Source organism: Colletotrichum chrysophilum (assembly GCF_026319265.1).
Source record: "Colletotrichum chrysophilum strain AFK26 chromosome Unknown scaffold_243, whole genome shotgun sequence".
Taxonomy (NCBI): Eukaryota; Fungi; Ascomycota; class Sordariomycetes; order Glomerellales; family Glomerellaceae; genus Colletotrichum; species Colletotrichum chrysophilum.
Window position 1 is genome coordinate 6,141 of NW_026517530.1, and position 17,763 is coordinate 23,903.

The 17,763-nt window shown below is 50.1% G+C and overlaps 7 protein-coding genes across 7 annotated transcripts; 3 read left to right on the top strand and 4 right to left on the bottom strand.

Annotated features, from left to right (window-relative positions):
* Positions 1 to 424: 424 nt before the first annotated feature.
* Positions 425 to 1,992, top strand: COL26b_013628 (uncharacterized protein; the record flags this gene model as incomplete). The annotated part of the gene is made up of 8 exons (XM_053186223.1): positions 425 to 736; positions 797 to 883; positions 935 to 1,061; positions 1,117 to 1,234; positions 1,306 to 1,492; positions 1,541 to 1,712; positions 1,781 to 1,913; positions 1,968 to 1,992. 8 exons carry the CDS (start codon positions 425 to 427, stop codon positions 1,990 to 1,992), a joined length of 1,161 nt encoding a protein of 386 aa, XP_053029816.1.
* A 385-nt stretch (positions 1,993 to 2,377) lies between these two features.
* Positions 2,378 to 3,835, bottom strand: COL26b_013629 (uncharacterized protein; the record flags this gene model as incomplete). The annotated part of the gene is made up of 4 exons (XM_053186224.1): positions 2,378 to 2,788; positions 2,844 to 2,952; positions 3,005 to 3,478; positions 3,534 to 3,835. The coding sequence occupies 4 exons, from the start codon at positions 3,833 to 3,835 to the stop codon at positions 2,378 to 2,380; spliced, it is 1,296 nt and encodes a 431-aa protein (XP_053029817.1).
* Positions 3,836 to 4,550: 715 nt separating this feature from the next.
* Positions 4,551 to 5,542, bottom strand: COL26b_013630 (uncharacterized protein; the record flags this gene model as incomplete). Its single annotated transcript, XM_053186225.1, has 5 exons — positions 4,551 to 4,650; positions 4,705 to 4,906; positions 4,961 to 5,071; positions 5,147 to 5,342; positions 5,399 to 5,542. 5 exons carry the CDS (start codon positions 5,540 to 5,542, stop codon positions 4,551 to 4,553), a joined length of 753 nt encoding a protein of 250 aa, XP_053029818.1.
* Positions 5,543 to 6,433: 891 nt separating this feature from the next.
* On the top strand, positions 6,434 to 7,707 carry COL26b_013631 (uncharacterized protein; the record flags this gene model as incomplete). Its single annotated transcript, XM_053186226.1, has 3 exons — positions 6,434 to 6,483; positions 6,536 to 6,878; positions 6,931 to 7,707. 3 exons carry the CDS (start codon positions 6,434 to 6,436, stop codon positions 7,705 to 7,707), a joined length of 1,170 nt encoding a protein of 389 aa, XP_053029819.1.
* A 166-nt stretch (positions 7,708 to 7,873) lies between these two features.
* Positions 7,874 to 9,497, bottom strand: COL26b_013632 (uncharacterized protein; the record flags this gene model as incomplete). The annotated part of the gene is made up of 4 exons (XM_053186227.1): positions 7,874 to 8,282; positions 8,336 to 8,417; positions 8,479 to 9,210; positions 9,287 to 9,497. The coding sequence occupies 4 exons, from the start codon at positions 9,495 to 9,497 to the stop codon at positions 7,874 to 7,876; spliced, it is 1,434 nt and encodes a 477-aa protein (XP_053029820.1).
* A 5,384-nt stretch (positions 9,498 to 14,881) lies between these two features.
* Positions 14,882 to 15,877, bottom strand: COL26b_013633 (uncharacterized protein; the record flags this gene model as incomplete). The annotated part of the gene is made up of 4 exons (XM_053186228.1): positions 14,882 to 15,112; positions 15,163 to 15,449; positions 15,498 to 15,573; positions 15,641 to 15,877. The coding sequence occupies 4 exons, from the start codon at positions 15,875 to 15,877 to the stop codon at positions 14,882 to 14,884; spliced, it is 831 nt and encodes a 276-aa protein (XP_053029821.1).
* A 511-nt stretch (positions 15,878 to 16,388) lies between these two features.
* Positions 16,389 to 16,916, top strand: COL26b_013634 (uncharacterized protein; the record flags this gene model as incomplete). The annotated part of the gene is made up of 3 exons (XM_053186229.1): positions 16,389 to 16,563; positions 16,626 to 16,849; positions 16,902 to 16,916. 3 exons carry the CDS (start codon positions 16,389 to 16,391, stop codon positions 16,914 to 16,916), a joined length of 414 nt encoding a protein of 137 aa, XP_053029822.1.
* Positions 16,917 to 17,763: the final 847 nt, after the last annotated feature.

Sequence of the window (17,763 nt, forward strand, 5' to 3'; positions counted from 1 at the left end):
TTGATCTTTTTGGCCCGACGCTGTACAGGCGCGTGGGCATGTTCGAAAGTGGCCGGGCGGCGTATAAGCAAGACAGACCAGAGAAGAAGTTCATAATTATCTAGAAGTAATGTATTGATTTGATGACTTGCTGTTGTTAATTATACGCTGATGGAGAAGGAGAATGTGGTGGGTGCCGGGCTCGGGGAGTTCGGCGATATGAGTGAAATGATCCATGGATGTGGCTGGCATTTTCGGGAGTGGCGCAGTCAATGGGGCCTGCACAGTGTAAAAGCACGCGATAGCACCCCGCATGCACGCGATACCGCCGACCGCGGGTCCGAGAGTCTATGACAAATCCATCTCTCAACATCAACCAAGAGTTCACCTTCACTCCGATAAACCACAACTAGACGGTTTTCGGTGGAGTCCCAAGTCAGTAACAATGGCATCTCAAACGGATCTCGAAAGCCAAAGGAAGGCGACCGACGAGCGCACGCCGCTTCTCGGAGCCTCGGCCGAGGATGAGGAGGCGACTCGTCCACCTCCGGCATACCAGGATCGGAGGGCCGACGATAACGAACACGACGAAAACCAGGACCCAGAGCAGGTTTACCTCATTGCGCCGAGTCCTGATGAGGAAGAGAAACCTAAGCGTACGACTGGATGGTGGCTATGGAGAGGATTTTGGGCTGTTCTAGCCATCTTCGTCTTGGCTGTTTTCATTAAAGGGTGGGTTGACGCGAAGGATACGTATGTGAGTGAAACGAACAGCCCACATCGCGATGAAGCTAGTCCAGCTGACAGTCAGACCTAGTTTGATCTTGGAAAGGCACTCAAGAGAGCCCTGGGCGGTGGCTTGAGCGGCGCTGCTGCCATGGTTCTGCAAGTTTTGACGCTTATGGTATGCCCTCATGTTTATTGGTTATGAGGATACGCCCTGACATCTTGACAGCCTCTTCGTACGATTATGAACTACCAGTATCGCTTTGGCACTGGATTCCGAACTGCTACGGCGACTCTCTACCATGACGGAGGCCTCGGTCGATATTACCAGGGACTTGGCGCTGCCCTTATTCAGGGTATGTCTCCAGATTGAAGCTTTCCATGCAATCACTTGTGACTTACAATTACCAGGCCCCGTCTCCCGTTTCGGTGACACGGCAGCGAATGCCGGTATTTTGGCTCTTCTCGAGTCAAACTCGTTCTTGAACCAGCTCCCAACGCTCATCAAGACCGTCTTTGCTTCGCTTTGGTAGGCAATTTCCGCTCAGGATTGAATTCTTGATCATGTTATCACAATAGTCTACTGACTCTTTGTTGAAGCGCCGCCGCTTTCCGCATGATTCTGACTCCTATTGACACTCTCAAGACTACACTCCAGGCACAAGGTGCGAAGGGCACTGCCATTCTTCGCCAGCGTGTCAAAACCAACGGTATCGGAAGTCTGTGGTGGGGAGCGTTCGCGACTGCTGCGGCTACCTTCGTTGGACACTATCCGTGGTTCGGAACCGTGAGTTTCGCTGTTGTCAGTACCTACGTCCCTTGCTGACCTTTGCAGTACAACTACCTGACCGCCAATATTCCCGAGCCTGACAAGAGCGATATCTTCGTTTGGCTTCTTCGTCTCGCCTTCATCGGCTTCTGCGCTTCTATTGTGTCTGACACTGTGTCAAACTCGCTGAGAGTTGTGAAGACGTATCGCCAGGTCAATGACACCAAGATCTCTTACAGTAAGTTCACTTTCATGTGTCTTCGCAGGACCATGAGGAACGTCCACTAACTGAATACACCACAACAGCGAAAGCAGCGAAGAATGTCATCGAGAGAGACGGCGTGCTCGGCTTCCTCGGCCGTGGCCTCAAGACTCGCATCCTGGCCAATGGCTTGCAGGGTGTTCTGTTCTCAATTCTATGGAAGCTCTTCCTTGACCTGTGAGTTGCCTCACACTGGGCATTGACTTGGATGCATTTACTGATGTTTCGTAGTTGGGAGAAGAAGACTAGCTCTTGAGAGTAGACCAGGGTATTGTATAGTGCAATGAGGCCTTGACCAGTGCTACTCAGAGACATGGGGCCTATTTCGACCGCTCTCACCAAACGCCTCGTTCTCGGCATGGAAGTTAGTGATCGACTTGTTGCATGGTCTCCGTCAGATCTCCAGAGTCTCAGACAATACGTAACTGGCTAAGTACCTTGCAGTTACTAGCTTGCATAGATTTTGATTGTCACTGTTCGTGGAAGATCTTCTAACCTGTAATGGTTGGTTTCGGGCGCAAAGGCGTAGTGCATTACTGTTGTCTTTACAGCGAATGAAAAAACTGCCTACGTTTTCTTGCGGCAACGTGTTCCTCATCTGGATGTATTCTTCTGGCCAAATCTATCTAGAAGACTACTTCTCATGTGTACCAAGTAGGCTCAGGAACCTCGCCCAACAGCTGATATCTTCCAAGCTCCCGGTTCTTGTACGCAACAGGGTCATGCAAGGAGTGCGTTCGGATGTCTCTCCAGAATCTGTCCAGACCAACCTTGGACCCAGTGGCCTTCGCGCCAGTGACCTCGAAGATACCCGATGCTACTCTCAGACCGGTGTCAGTGGCCGTGACCTTAACACTTGCAACCCACTCAGCGGCCTCTCCTCTCTCTTGTGCGGTGAGCTTTGCTCTGGCGGTAGGATCGCCAGAGTACTTGTACACATTGTCAATCTCTTCGCCAGCCTTATCGGCCAGCGCCGTGGCAGCACGAAGATGAGCCAGGAAGTTGCCATACGTAGACAGAATATAGAATTCATCTTCCGCCTTGTCCTTGTTCTGGATCGGAATCGCATCAGCAACCGCATTTTATCAGCAGGGCTCGTGGACTTACGTCTCCACCAAAGGGCCAAGCCCGAGTGTTTTTTCTGGTATACGCCGAAGCAAAGTCTAGTGCTCCCCATGCGATGCCGATATAAAAGTTGCTGAAGACGAGCTGAATGCTATAGAAATTGTCAGCAGCTGAATGTTATGCGACGGATTAGACTATCTCACGTTGGTAAAAGCAAGGAGGCATATGGAATCTTGAGAATCGCGGGATCAGGTTTCTTCTCGGCGGCGTTCCATCCCAGAGCATCAGCCCAAGGGGCTGTGACGTTTTCGATCTTGACGCTTCCGGACTCACTGAGTCGCAGACCGACGTTGTCCCAATTGTGCGAGAAGATGATGCCTGGCTGATCTGTCTTCACAATGGCGTAAAGATGGTCCTCAGTTCCCTCCAAAACACCCTCGAGCACTGTTAAGTCAGAGATGACACCGCCGGTGTTGAAGTTCTTGAAGCCGTTGAAGACGACGGTATCGCCATCTGAAGTGATCTTATGGTCGCTGTCGCGAGGGTTGACAGCGCCCCCCACGAAATAGTTGTTGGAGATGATGAGGTCCTGGGTACGGTCTGCCTGCTCTGGACTTCCGATCACATTTGCGGTAGTTGACCAAAGCAGATGGTAACCAAGAAGCATTCCGATGGATCTATCTCAGTTGGTTAGATGCTTAGAATGTCGACTTCCCGAGCCATGGCACTTACCCATCGCCCTTGGCAACTTCTCGGATCACCTTGTATCCCACGCTCCATGGTTGCTCGCCACCACCATACTTCTTCCAGCCGAGAACCTTCAACAAACTGGAGTGCTTCAAAAGGGCGATCTCTGCGCGAGGTGATTTGTTTTCCTTCTCTCTAATGGCTGCATCTTGAGCCAAGACTGTTGCGACGTCTTTGGCTCGCTGCAGCCAGTTGCTCTCGTCTGTTGGAAGGCTGGACCACTTCGCCTTGAACTCATCGTAGACGCTAGGGTCCGTCGACGGGACGGAACGAGCGTTGCTTGTCATTTTCGCAGTGGAAAAACACAGGTTCGGACGGATGAAAAATAAAGCGCTCGTACGGCGAAATACGTAGTAAGATATCACAAAGTATTAATGATATCCCAATGCAACGCAAATCACTTCACGAACATGCACATCGAGCTTCGAAAACGCGTCTCTTATCACTTGTTGAGCACATATTGAACCCCTCATCTCTTTAGTGAATGCCACAGGATAATGAGATGCCGGCTCCGACTGACGCTCTCGCGCAACGCTCCACACCTATGTTGTGATATGTCGCCATCGAACCCAAAGCCGAGCTACCCATAGCCCCCCACACTAGCTCGAAGACACCCCACGTCAGAGATAACGCTTCATGCAGGGACAGAGTTACTGCGGCCGGGAGACTTTCTGGGACCCATGTTCTGAAGCTCCGGCTAAATGGATATGAGCTCATTATGGTGGGTATGGGGCTATCCATAGAATCTGGTAGGTTCACTTGATCAAGATAAATATGTCGTCATTCATAAGATATTCGAGTGACTAACGAACGATGCGACCGAATTTTATTACAGTTTGGCAGATACTTCCATCTACAAGACACAAGGTATGCAAACCCACTGTTATTGTGCCCACCGTTCAGCTGGGAGAAACAAGATCCTCATCATGCAACACCCCAGGTTTAGTCTACGTGTTTGCCCATCGGGGTCTCCTGAGACTTGACATGTCTTAAATTTTACGACTATTCAACCTTCTTTCTAGTCTTAGGGAAGTACCGCGACGTGTCTCCCAATGGTAGTTCAACGAGAGAATCCTTCAGCAGCAGGTGAAATGTCAAGTACCTAGAAGCAGTAGCATCATTAGTGGAAGTTGTGTAGATAGAATAAAAGTCTTACCATCCGACAAGGCCTGCGAGAAATGCAAACACTCCTCCGGACTTCTTGAGACCGACAGCGGCAGTGGCGTGGCCGTCTGCTAAAGCGAAGTAGCTTGCAGCAACAAGTACGAAACACAACTCGACGAGAATGAAGATGAGGATGTAAACTACGTTCGTTGGGAGAGTCGCGACCAGGTACGCCAAGACGAAGACCGACCAGACTGGAGAAAGACAGATGTCAGATGTTTTCTTCCCAAAAACGGATTGGCACCTACTGATCATGAAAAGACCAAGAGCATTGTTGAGCTGTTTTGTGTCATCACCGTAGGCTGCAGCAACTCCAAACGAGGGAGTTAGGATGGCACCGTATCCCGCGTAAAACAGGCCTTCAGATCGTGTTAGATGATTCATCGAACCTGCATGGCGAATCGCGTGTGTATGTCGATTTTGAACGAACTTACCAAAGGCACTGAAAACACTGTAGCCAAAGCCATTTCCGCCCGTAAGCTCCCACTGGGCCGAGATGAAGAGCCCAAAAGCAGCGAGGAAGAAGAAGTTTGCGATGTAGACGTTCGTAGTTGTGACTCCTCTCCACTCCATCAAACTCAGCGAAAGTGTCGTCAATGTCGTCGAAAAGGCCCCGATGGGTAGCGAAGTCTGAGTAACGTATCGTTAGCTAGAGTAGCTCCATTGAGCTGAAAACCTAGACTTACAGCAGCTGTAGGCAGAGGCCGCGGTGCCGAAAACCTCGGATAGCTCAAATGGACGGTCTGCGACCTTTCCAGAGCCGGCTCGGGCCTGACGGTCTCAATTGCTTTCTCGCTCGTCCCATTTTGAACCGATGAGTGAATAGACATGTTGACCTAAAGGAGTAGCAGAAAGAAGGAGGATGGTGAAGCTGAGTTGAAGTCTCGAAAGTGACGAAGACTCCAGATTATTGGATCACTCATACGAAGTCCAACTTGAAGGCATACTTGAACTAGAGCCCGACAGCGCAGTGTCCGAAAAAAAAGAAATTGAGTTTATCTGCGTATCCCTGTCTGCTGAACGCAACCTTGCGAATCAGACGCATCTTCGGCAGTTGAACTAAAATAGAGTTCGCAGATCTAAGGAGAATCACACCTCGCGCAATCCGTTGGAGAAATGGGGTCTTCGAAACGTGGGGAAAGCTCCAATGGGCTGGGATCTGCCAGTCTCGTCATTCTGTCAACAATGATGCAATTGCCTCAGAAGATGGAGTAATTTGATACACGCACCACACTTCTTACGATCGAATGTGCTGTTATTCGTCGTAGCCCGCCTAAGCTGGGGTTATCTGAGCTTTGACGTGCATCGTCTGGTTGCACTGGAGATCACGACAGAGCTGCTATGATGTTGACATTCGACCGGACCTTCCAAGATTACGCGGATTTCAACCAATTAATTAAATCGAGCAAACTCTCTCAGAACCTTTGATACATCTCGGCAGAGCGGAATGGCAGATCTCTCGTCCCAATTATCGGGGTAAACAGATCGGCCCCCAATGCCCACATCCCATTGCCTTCAAAGCTGCAAGGGCGCACGCACCTTTGTCGCTCATGCAACACATGTTCGTGATTCTTGCATTCCATCTGGCCGGGACACTTAGCCTCGAAAACAACTGGTTCACCTTTCAACTTCAGTTTCGAGACGTCTTGCGCCTTTTTTGCTGAACATCTTTGGTCTACACCCACATTGCGACCTTTCACTTAGATACCTATCAAGACAACATGGCCCAGCCGCACCCTCTCAACACCGACCCTGACCGTCTGAAGTTCGCGTACGTACTGCCTTTTACGAGATTAAGATAACTTAGCTGACTAGCCTCTCAGCTATTGGGTACCAAACGTCTCAGGCGGCTTGATTATTAGCAAGATCCCTCAAAGGACAAACTGGGACCTCGCCAGCAATATCAAGTACGCCAAAGCCGCGGAGAATGCAGGCATCGAATACGGCCTCACTCAAATTCGGTTCACGGCGTCTTACGGAGCCGCGAATCAACACGAGTCTGTCTCATTTTCCCAGGCCATTCTCCAATGCACAGACACCATCAAGCTCATCGCTGCCATCCTCCCGGGTCCATGGAACCCCACCGTTGCTGCTAAGCAGATCGCCAGCATCGACCATTACAGTAACGGCAGAATCGCCGTTAATCTGGTATCAGGTTGGTTCAAGGTAGGTTTCCTCGAACCGCAAATCGAAATGATTGATGCTAACGCCTTTTCAGGGCGAGTTCACGGCTGTGGGTGAGTGGTGGCTTGAGCACGCAGAGCGATACCGCCGCACCAATGAGTTCATTCGCTGCCTGAAGGGTATCTGGACCGCGCCCGAAGACACCGGCTTCACGTTCGCAGGCGACTTCTACCGCTACAGAGACTACAGGCTCAGCCCGAAGCCGGTACAGAAGCCCCACCCGGAGATCTTCCAAGGTGGCAACAGTGACGATGCTCGCAACAACGGCGCCGAGGTCAGCGACTGGTACTTCATGAACGGCAATGACCTGGACGGTTTCCGTGACCAAATTGCAGACGTGAAGGCTCGGGCGGCCAAGGTTGGGCGTGAGAACGAGGTGCGATTCGCCGTCAATGGCTTCGTCATTGTTCGCGAGACGGAGGAAGAGGCTGTTCGGGTGTTGCAAGAGATCCAGGGCAAGGCTGACAAGGAGGCCGTCAATGCCTTCCGCGACGCCGTTCAGCAGGCTGGAGCTAGCACTTCGAACAAGACGGGAATGTGGGCCAACAGCAAGCTTGATGACTTGGTCCAGTACAATGACGGCTTCAAGACGAAGCTTATCGGAACGAAGGAACAGGTTGCAGAGCGTCTGGTGCTGTTAAAGAGTCTGGGGATCAACTTGGTGCTCACTGCGTTCCTCCATTACGATGAAGAGATTGAACAGTTTGGGAGAGACGTTGTCCCATTGGTAAGACAGTATGAGAAGGAAGGTCGGGGAAAGGATGCGAGCTTTGAGATCGAGAGAACTGGGGACGTGTACAAGAAGAGGTAAACTGATGAAACGTTTATACTGAACGAATCTTATAGTTAGGTTTCTAATTGTCATGCCCCAAAATTTATCATTCTACGTGGGGAAGATGTGCATTATGATGACCTTGCTGTTCCAACAAATGTCCTTGAACATGTCCAAGCCAATGAGTAATTAATTGAAAAACGCCCTAAACCTTCAGCTCATTTCTGATGGCATTGTAGCCTTCCAACAGAGTTTGCGCTCTTTCGGAGCTTCTAACCTTGAACTGCATTGGAAATGGCAGTGGTTCTAAGATCACGTTCGAGTTCGTAGCCTCCGTGTCGAAGGTCACGTCTTTACCGGTCGCAGGGCATTTCTTCAGACTCATGTCGAAGGCCCAGCAGACAGCGGCTCCCGCGACGAACATCTCATCGTCCACGAGGTTCTGGCCGAGGCAAGTTCTTCGTCCCCAGCCAAATGTGTGCATGCCCACGCCATCCCTGAAATTGGGATAACGGCTCAGGGGTTCTTGATACGTCGGGAAGCCCGGTTCTAGGTATCGATCGGGTCGGTAGTGGTCAGGGTCAGGATACTTTTCGCGGACACGGTTGATATTCCTGAAGAAAGGATCATCAATACAGCTCCCCAAAACGGATAGACATGGACTTACCATTCACAAGCAAGAATGATGGTGCCCTTCTCAATTTTGACACCGTTGAACTCCGACTCTTGTTCGCATTGATGTGGAACACCTTCAAATTGGTTAGCAGCTGCTTTGCATGGACACAGCCTTAGGAAATGAAATTGCATTACCAAGAGGAACACCGGATCTCCAGCGGAGTGTCTCCTTCAAGCAAGCCCTCACCGTCGGAAGCTCTGCGAAATCGTCCCTGGTCGGCATCCGATCACCGCAAACCCTGTCGATCTCATCTTGGCACTTCTTCAGCCATTCAGGATGAAGCGCCATGCACATCAAGAAGAACTGCATAGGTCCAGAGATCGTCACTACCCCTACAAGGCATTGGAAGCCAAGCATGCAGGCCGCAAAGTCTTCATCCTTTTCACTTTGCATTAGGGTCTCATTGCCTGCCTTCTGCAACTGCTCGAAGTATCGGTATGTCCAGGTATCGCTTGGCAGCTCGCTTCTGCGGTATCGTGCCTTGGCAAGGCGGAACGATCGCAGCCACCATGCGCGCTGGTTCTTCTCCCGCGCCACCTCGTGGTTGCGCCAGGGGTTGTACCGTATGAGGTCGCCAAGGTGCCACAGAGGGGTCATGGTGTTGACCACAGGGCCAGACACTGACATTTGTGTCAGTGTTGCGATGGCGCTGTCACCGTACGCCTTGCCGAGAGAGGCGTCATCCCAAGCAAGGCGGCTGATGATCCGCCCCGTTAGCTCGCGGGTGTTACCGTGAAACTTTTCAGGGTCCAGCAGCAGTGTGACAAGCCAGCGCTTGACTTCATTTTCGATATGGCCGTAGAAGTGCTGCTGGTGTGCTGCAGCCATTGCGGCATGGACCCATTTGCGTTGGAATTTCCAAGTGTCTGGTCAGGTGAAGCTCAGTCAGCTTCTAACCTTACTCCTTGATAGTGTCGCGACTGATGAAAGCCCACCACTTACCATGCCGATCCATCAATGCAGAGTAGGCAGGTCCCAGTTTGTGGTCAATCAGAGCCCGGATCTGTGGTCTGCCGGCGAAATTGTTACCATTTTTGACGAGAAGCTCTTGAGCCATCTCTTCGTCGGAGATGATAACAAACTTCTGGCCAAGCATGCTAGTCTGGTAGATTGGACCGAACTCATCGGCCCATTCTTTCAGCTTCAGCCACATAGCAAATCTGGGTAAGTCATGAACACGACCGACGATGGGATACTGTTTGGGACCAGGGAACCTGGCAGACTTCTTGGGGCCTTTGGCATCGTGTGTCGACGCTTTGCTAGACCATCCAGATAATCGGCGAAGAGAGGAAAAGAGGAAGCCTGGCACCACGAGGATGCCCAGGTAGAATATGACCAGAGCAAAATTGTCCATCTCTCTGAAGAGAAGTCTTGTGTATGCAGTCTGGGCTGGTAGCGACGATATGAAGAAGCTAGGTGCGCCTTTGCGAGACAGAGAGAGCGCGATCTTGAACCTAGATATACAAGCTGGAGGATCGTCATCCGCAGGGCGAGACCGTTTCCAAGGAGCTGGGTGGGCTATGGAGCACCCACTCGCGCGCGTTTACACAATGTCACCTACCCTGTCTCTCGTCTGATGCCTGGCTGCCTGCTGAACCTCTGTGCCGCATCTGGTTTCGTAAGTGGCATCCACTGAACATTGTATACACGACCGGTGAAGTGGTATGGAGTCGCTGATCTTGACTGTACCGGGCATATCTGTTCTGGACCCGTTCCTCAGATCCACATGTCCAGCAATACCACCCTCCGTTGTTCATAAGCTAGGAATGCCGGGAAACCGCTCGGCCCAATGGTGCATCCTCTGGATGACTAGATTCTGCGAAGGGGATGATGCCTTGGCCCGAGCTGATGCGAGCATCATAAACGAAAAGCCTTGCAACACCCCCCACCAGCTGAGCCGACACGATGGTGCATGTCTCAAAAGCACAGCGGAAGACATTTGGTGACTGATCCGAAGGATGGTGCGCAGGGATGGCCATCCAGATAATATGCGCCTGAGCCAATACAGTAATACTGTCGATTTTAGGATGACGATCTGTGATCAATTTTCCACATCAGGGAACATGTTGCATGAGTCCGCGAGGGCAGGAAACAACAGTTTTGGTTATATTCCGGCATGTCAGTCTCGCTGCCCTAGAGGAAAAAGCTTGTAAGCATTTGGCAAATTGATTGTAACCAAGATTTGCTATTGGATTGTGAAAAAGCGTGTATTCCGCTTACGAGACCATGTATGAGAAAAAAGGTGCCTGCTCATTCAGAGACAGGTGGTGTACGACCTTGCAGATGCCTGCTTCAGACTAGACATGAATTCAGTCAGCGAGAGAGACACCTTGCTGCAGGGAGGCTCCGAAACCTGGACATAGACTGGGCCTTCAATCGTCGAATCCGAGGATGGATGGCGAGCTTACATGCATCCCTTTCGCCGCAAGTGGGTCGTTCCAACGGGGCTCGTACGAGCTGGTGACTTCATGGTACCTCTACGCCTCTTTGAAATACGGCTCGTCATATTTGAGATTAGATGCTGAGTTTGGGGCTAGTTGGTAAGTTAAGCTAGGCAAATGTGTTTCCCTGAGATGGGATGACAGGTGCAGGCAAAACGAATCGGAGGGCTACTCGACGCCGAGTATGACATCGGGCGCGATGCCACGGACCGCACTTAGCTGTCACATTCATCTGAAAGCCCAGGGATGAATGCGGGGAACCAAATACCAGTTGAAAAACGTAAGGGCATCCTTTCGGTCTGTGACCCCAACTCCGGACAGATCGGTGGGGAAGTCCGGACGGGTGGGGCCGACGCCGGATCTTCATAAGCGTCTTACGGAATAAGCTTCCATACTGGTTCAACAGATGGTGGCGTTAAACCGGTCAAGCCACCCTCCCACACAACCAACGTCTTTTTCGATGTCGTTGTTCTGAAACTGTAATCGCTCAATGGTGTGGGAGAGAGATGGGATGGCACTCGTTCCTGATCTCCACTATCCAATGCAGCCACAGTTTGAATAAGGCTCCCCAGTGGCTAGCAAGGAGTAAGCTGGTTGTCAATATCGGCCCCCACGGTTGATCATTTCGGGTCCGAGAGATACCTCATCGACAACGAGGTGATTGAGGACATAACACGTTGCTGCATTTTTGAAAAGAGATGGTGTGACGCTGCAAAGCCTGGAATGTCCGCCAAAATATCACCAAGTCCACTCTTCGTTCGATCAAAGAGCCTCGATCATATTCGGGGAACCAATTACATCAAATCGAAATCATGTAATAAGCATCAGCACATCAAACGAGATGTCTTGCAGCTTAGAGACTTGACTTTCTGTTTCTGACCTTGATGATTGGATGTCCGTGTCCTCTGAAGTATCTTTCCAGCTCCGATGAGCAGGCTTCGGCGACACGTCCAGCAATCGACTGACCAAGGTTGTCTTGGAATCGAATGATCGAGATATCATCCGGTACCTTTCGGTCCCGAACGGCGTGTCATAGTAAGACATGCAGCCTGCAGTCAAGACAATGGGAGACAGCACCCGCTACCCAAAGTGCTAAGATAGGCGTTGAAGGGCTTCGGGCCTCGCTTTTTCGCCTTTCAGTCTCACTCGTTTGCCGAGCCCACTATTCTTACAAACGCTGTTGGTGGCAATTGTCTCAAAGATAAGCCTTACAGATGCTTGTCAGTTGGAAGGGGGAAGAGTGATGGGGATTCCTGGGCCAAGAAAGATACACTCTATTTATGCATAACTCATTAACCTATGCATTCTGATTATACATATAACCTTCCGTGCAGTTCAGGCTTAATATGACCCCTTTTTATAGATACAAGGACTACATTAGTCAGAAACATGCACACATCAATCAAGCAATGAACGAAATGATCGCTAGCTATACTGTTGGCCGGCAACTAGCTACTAGGTCTTTGAAGGAGAAACTCAGAAAGCCATACTCGGCAGTCAGCTACAAGACCAAAGAGACAATATGTAAGCCGGCGCTTTTAGCGAACGACTCATTGAGTCCCTAGATGGATTGGATGGGTTGTCTATCAGGTGATGACATTCTACATGGAATCCAGGCGTCGCCTGAGTAGACCTGACAAATTCCGCTTGTTAATAGTAGCCATAGAAGCGGCAGCCAGCTTAGCCACTGCAGCACTGGTGGTCGCAACGAACGTCCTTGGTTGGGGCATCAGTAACACTGACATGGGAGAAATAAGGTATGTAGAATAACTCACGTTGCCGACAGTAGTTCTAGACGGGCCAAGGGAACGGTCGAAGCCCTTAGCCTTGCAATCCTTGTTCAGTTCTTCAGCAATACCGCTTGGGAAGCAGTTGCAAATAGAGCCGGTGCAGTACGTGATCGTTGAGGAGCATCTTTGACCCATAACGCCAGCTGCAAGCAGCGTGAAAAGGAATTTGGAAAGTTGCATAGTGCAGTTTGTTGAGATGTAGGTGTAGATGATTGAGATGATTGATTGCTGTTAGTGTAGGCACAGAAACAGTAAAGGTGATCGAAATCCTGGGCTACTTATACCTGCGAAGCCATCAACTGGTTCCGCCTATTCTAGAGCTTTGAGACCAAGACACTGTAACAACGGATGATTGACGAGACCTGGCAATTTAACCGACGGTCCTACCGAGTAAGGATGTCTCCAGAGCCTTGACTTGACTCGTAAACGATCTCAAGCTCCTGCGGTAAGATCACTGGGGCTGTCCCAGAACTCATCCCATGGGACAACTTACGACATGGAAGATCTCCCATAGCAGATCGTGTTCGTCTGACCAGTTAACCATTTCTTTCTAAATACCAATTCGTCTATATCCTTATCAGAGTTATCTGCTTGCAGCACATCGGTTAACTCGCTGGCAGGAGGTGTGTTGCCAACGCTGAAGTTTATATTACAACGGCCAATATCTCAGGTATATCGAATGCAGAACCAGCCCCTTTACCTTACATAAGTGCAGAAACACATGCAGCACCGCTTATTCCCATTTTCTTTCATAATCAAGAATCGACTCTGTCACAGTCTCACACACGAAGGGGTACGCGAATACCACGGCACGCCGAACGATGAGACGCTCGTTTGCGTCATGATAGGAACCACGAGAAATAGAGTTTATTTAAGTTACAATACTCGGATAACTCACCATAAATATTATCTATTTACTTTCTTTCCTTGATAGCCAAGGCGGGTGCTCCTGAGATGCGGAGCTATCCGCTGGTTGGCCGTTAGCCTACCGACTCATGCAGCCTGCAATAACGAGCAATTCAGCGGGTTGAGTCTGACTCACGAGTCACAGCGTAAATCTCCAAGAAAGATAGCTGCTTAATAAGGGGTAAGCCGGTGGTGAGTGCAGGCCCCCATGGCTGATCATTCCGGGTGCGAAAGACACCTCGTTAACAACGAGAGATGACTGAGGACAGTGTAAGTTGTCTATATTTGTGATTGAGAGATGGTGTGACAAGCCTTGAAGGTACCTGCTAGCTACGCTGGCTTGTTGTAGCATGCCAGCTAGCCACTCACAATTCTCAAATGCGCCACCCTAGACAGCCACTAAGCCGAGATAATGCCCACAGAGAAGAAGGGCTTGGTAGTTTGATCTTTCCCTGCATCCACGATTATGACCTTCACTTTCTGAATATTGAGCCAGTGAGGTTACGCAATACTTCGAGATCGCAATCTAGAGCTTGACTAATTACTATTTGCCGTCTCTCAAAAAACATATCGGAACCCCCTCTTCTCATAATCGGTCAGATCTCCGAGCTGATCGACAACAGTGATGTCTACTTCCGTACCCTCCTTTCTATCCCTGATTCTGTTTTCAATCATGCATCCAACTGCATACGCTACCATGCACGCGATAGCCACTACCTCAAACGCCATGATGGCGCTGTATCCCGTCGTATAATTGGGAGCTTCTCTCTCGATAAAGATTTGAGGCCCAATGATGTTGGCAATGCAGTAAGCCAAAAACACCGTGGCATTAATGGTAAGCTTTTTAGTGTGGCCTGACACGTTCGCCATTGGAAGAGATAGTGCTGCATATTTTATCAGAAAGCATGCCCAAGTGTGGGTGGCATTGCTTACCTGTAGCGTATGGACCCCAGAAAAAGTAGAAGAAGTAATATGCCATCAGCCGGCCTACCTTGTTGTCATGTGGGAGTTCTGCCAGCTGTCAGTGACGGCATTCAGGCAACGGAGAGGGTACGATACCTTTGATAACAATCGAGCAGATCAGGGGAACGAGACAAGAAAGTCCTGCCGAAAGGCATCTCTTGTTTGTCAACCACCTTTGTGGTATGGCTACCATGAAGCCAGCCAAGCTTTGCATCACCCCCGTCGGCATACCGAGCAATGTAGTTTCCAATTTTCCATACCCGAGTCCCGAGACAATCTGGGCTGCGAAGGTCACCAGCCCACCTGTCGGTACGTTCATACTCAAGAAGAAGATGAAGAGGATGTAGGTCTTGTAGTCGGTAAAGGCTTCTCGAACTTGGTACCACTTTAACTTCTGTGAGGTACAGTCAGTCCTCATGTTCAAAGGCACTGAGGAGTCAACTTGCTCTGTTCTCAATACCGGTCATATTATCCTTGACTCGGTCTAGTGCGATGTACTTGTCTTTGCCCGTCAGGAAATTATCGGCAAGTGGCGAGTCAGGAAGCCAGACGAGTAGAATGGCTCCCCAAAACACAGTGAAGCCTCCGATGACGAGAAACAAAAGCCGCCACGACGCAATACCAGTCTTCGCATGCCCTATGCCGTATGAGACAACACCTGTCACAAGCTACAAGGATGTTAGCGGTACGCTTCTCTGGTTATACCGGGTTAACAGACGCTAGAGAACCCTGTGAACGTAATAGCCATGCGGACGGGCTGCTCTGATTTCTTGTACCACATGGTGTTCAGAATCGTAACGGCAGGAAACAGTGGGGATTCAAGAACACCCATCAGGAACCGTAGAACCATCAGGCCAGCTGCATTCTGAGCGGCTGCAAGACACATGACGCAGCCGCCCCACGCTACAACCGCCGTGCCAACTGTCTTGCCGACCGGAAGCTTTTGAAAGACGGCATTCGCAGGGTATTCGGCGATCAGCCATCCGAAGTAGAAGATTGACCCAACTGTTGAACAATGAGCAAGCCGATTGGATGAGGGACGCAAGAACTTACCCCAGCTGTATTGTTGTCCCACCAGATGCGTGTCCTCGTTCATGCCGTAGAGTGCAGCATTCGAAATGAGGATTTTCTGGGCTCCGAAATCAGTAGGTGTTACTCCTAAAAGGCTCAATGAGCAGGCTGAGATTTTGACGAACATCAACCGCGGCGATGATGGTCGTTCCCACGATGAGAGGCATCAAACGCCAGTCTATCTTCCGTAGAACTCGTTTGGCTTCAGAGGCTTCATAGTTGGCCCATTCAACTTCATGTTCTCGAAGAAAGATGGCTGCTTGATCGTCCAAGTCGTTCGCATCTTTGATGTCGTGGACTGAGCCAGCTGTGGGCTCCTCCTGGCACGGCTCGATACCAGATCCCGTCTTCTTGATGGACATGGTGTTTGCAATGCACGATTTGATGCGACCTCAGTTCCTGTAGATGTCATACGAAGCCCCCGAGACTTGGATGATGTCTCTTTAAGAGAAGAGATCTCGAACTCCGTGAAATTGGAATGAAAGATTTGCCTGGAGGGAAGATCTGATGACTAGCTTCAGGTAGCGTGAAGCGTCCCGAGCTACTAGCAGCTCTCACTTCCCATTCCTTATCTTAGGCACGTAATGTCGAGATAATCCGTCCTTTGCGGGCGTCACACCGATCAGGAAGAGGTGTTACGACAACGGCGGCGTACATTCGTCTGTCGGAGTTTTGTCCGACGTTGTGTGCGGGGTTTGCGAGCCATTGCGGGAGGCGGACTGCGTCTTGCCCAACTCTCGCGACTGGAAATGATGCCAACTAAATCACTTTTTCGTCCTTCAAATATAAAATCCCCTGATTATAGACTTAGTTTCAACCTCCTATCATACAGTACCAGCACAAACAATACCCCAATCCAAACTCTCCTTCATTATGGCCATCCTTGACTACGAGTACGACTCCAACGCCTTGACACCAGAAGTCAAGCGAGGAATTGACTTTCTCTACGAGGCAGCAGACAGAAAGGAGGCGTGCGCTGCTTGGGCGGGTTGCTTCAGCAAGAATGCCAAGCTCATTAAGGGTGACTATGGGCCCACTGGAGTTCCTGGTAAGCCTCCCGTTGCTTCACATCACACTTGATTCAATTCACTGACAGGGACTTTACGTCAGAGCTTCAGAAGTACCTCGAAGAGAGCTGGAACAACACCGACTCTCGAGTGCATGATGTTAAGAAGGTCTCGATCATAAACGAGTCACCACTTACTCTCAAAATTGAGGGGGTCACCACGTATCAGAGATCCGGGGGAAAGGAACAGCAAGGTGAATGGACGGCAGAGCAGAGCTATGTCGATGAGGATGGATGGAAGAAGATCTCCCAGTACAAGATCAACTTCGTAGGTTTAACGTCATGACATGAATATTGCTTGGTGTTTAACACTCACTTAGAACATGCTCTATTAAAGACGCCAATTGCGTCCGCTACACAGGTAGAAGAATATCCCGGCTATTTACTAGCGAAGCTCAAGTCAGAAATTGAACAAATCAAAGCCAGCGATTGACATATTTGGCAAAAGATCCAATCCTTCATAATTCAGGTCCTGGTGCTGAGGTCGATTAAGCATCTCCTCCATCAAGCTGATGACCGCTTGATGAACATGCTGTACGCGTAGCTCAACGATGTAGCTCTGCATCCGAGTCTTCCTCTCCCCCTCTAGGGCATATGGCGAACACAATGACTGGGATGACGGCGAGTCGAGCATGTTCGAATTACATGCTTGGCCACCGAAGGCAGGGCCATCGAACACCGACTCCGCCAGGAGCTGAAACGACTGCAGAAATACTAGAGCCCGAGGCCACCTGATCGAGAACTTCTCCATAGTTCTGTGGCAGCATTCAAAGCCGGAGATAGTATCAGGAAGACTGAAGTTTGCCGTTTTAAGGAGCGGTGGCGTCATTGCGTAACAGTAAAGTAGAATGATCCCGAGTCTGAATTGGTACATCAACTGTAATTAAGTCAGCGGACTAAGACAACCCGTGGAAAAGCTTGGACTTACGGCTGTCCAAGTCCGGTATATCACCGAGTCATTCTCCTGAGATGACAGAAAGGTACCACACGCCTCGCTGCAGCATTCCACTAATTGACCAACCTCTTCGTGGCCCATCATGCACGGCCGCTCTTGCACCAGGATAGATAAGCTGTAGTCGTACAGTTTTGACAGTGAACTAGGTTCATGGTAAACCAAGTCGTCTTTCGGGCTTGAATTCGTGACCGTCTCGATTTTCTCTTTCCATAATTGAAGTTCATCTT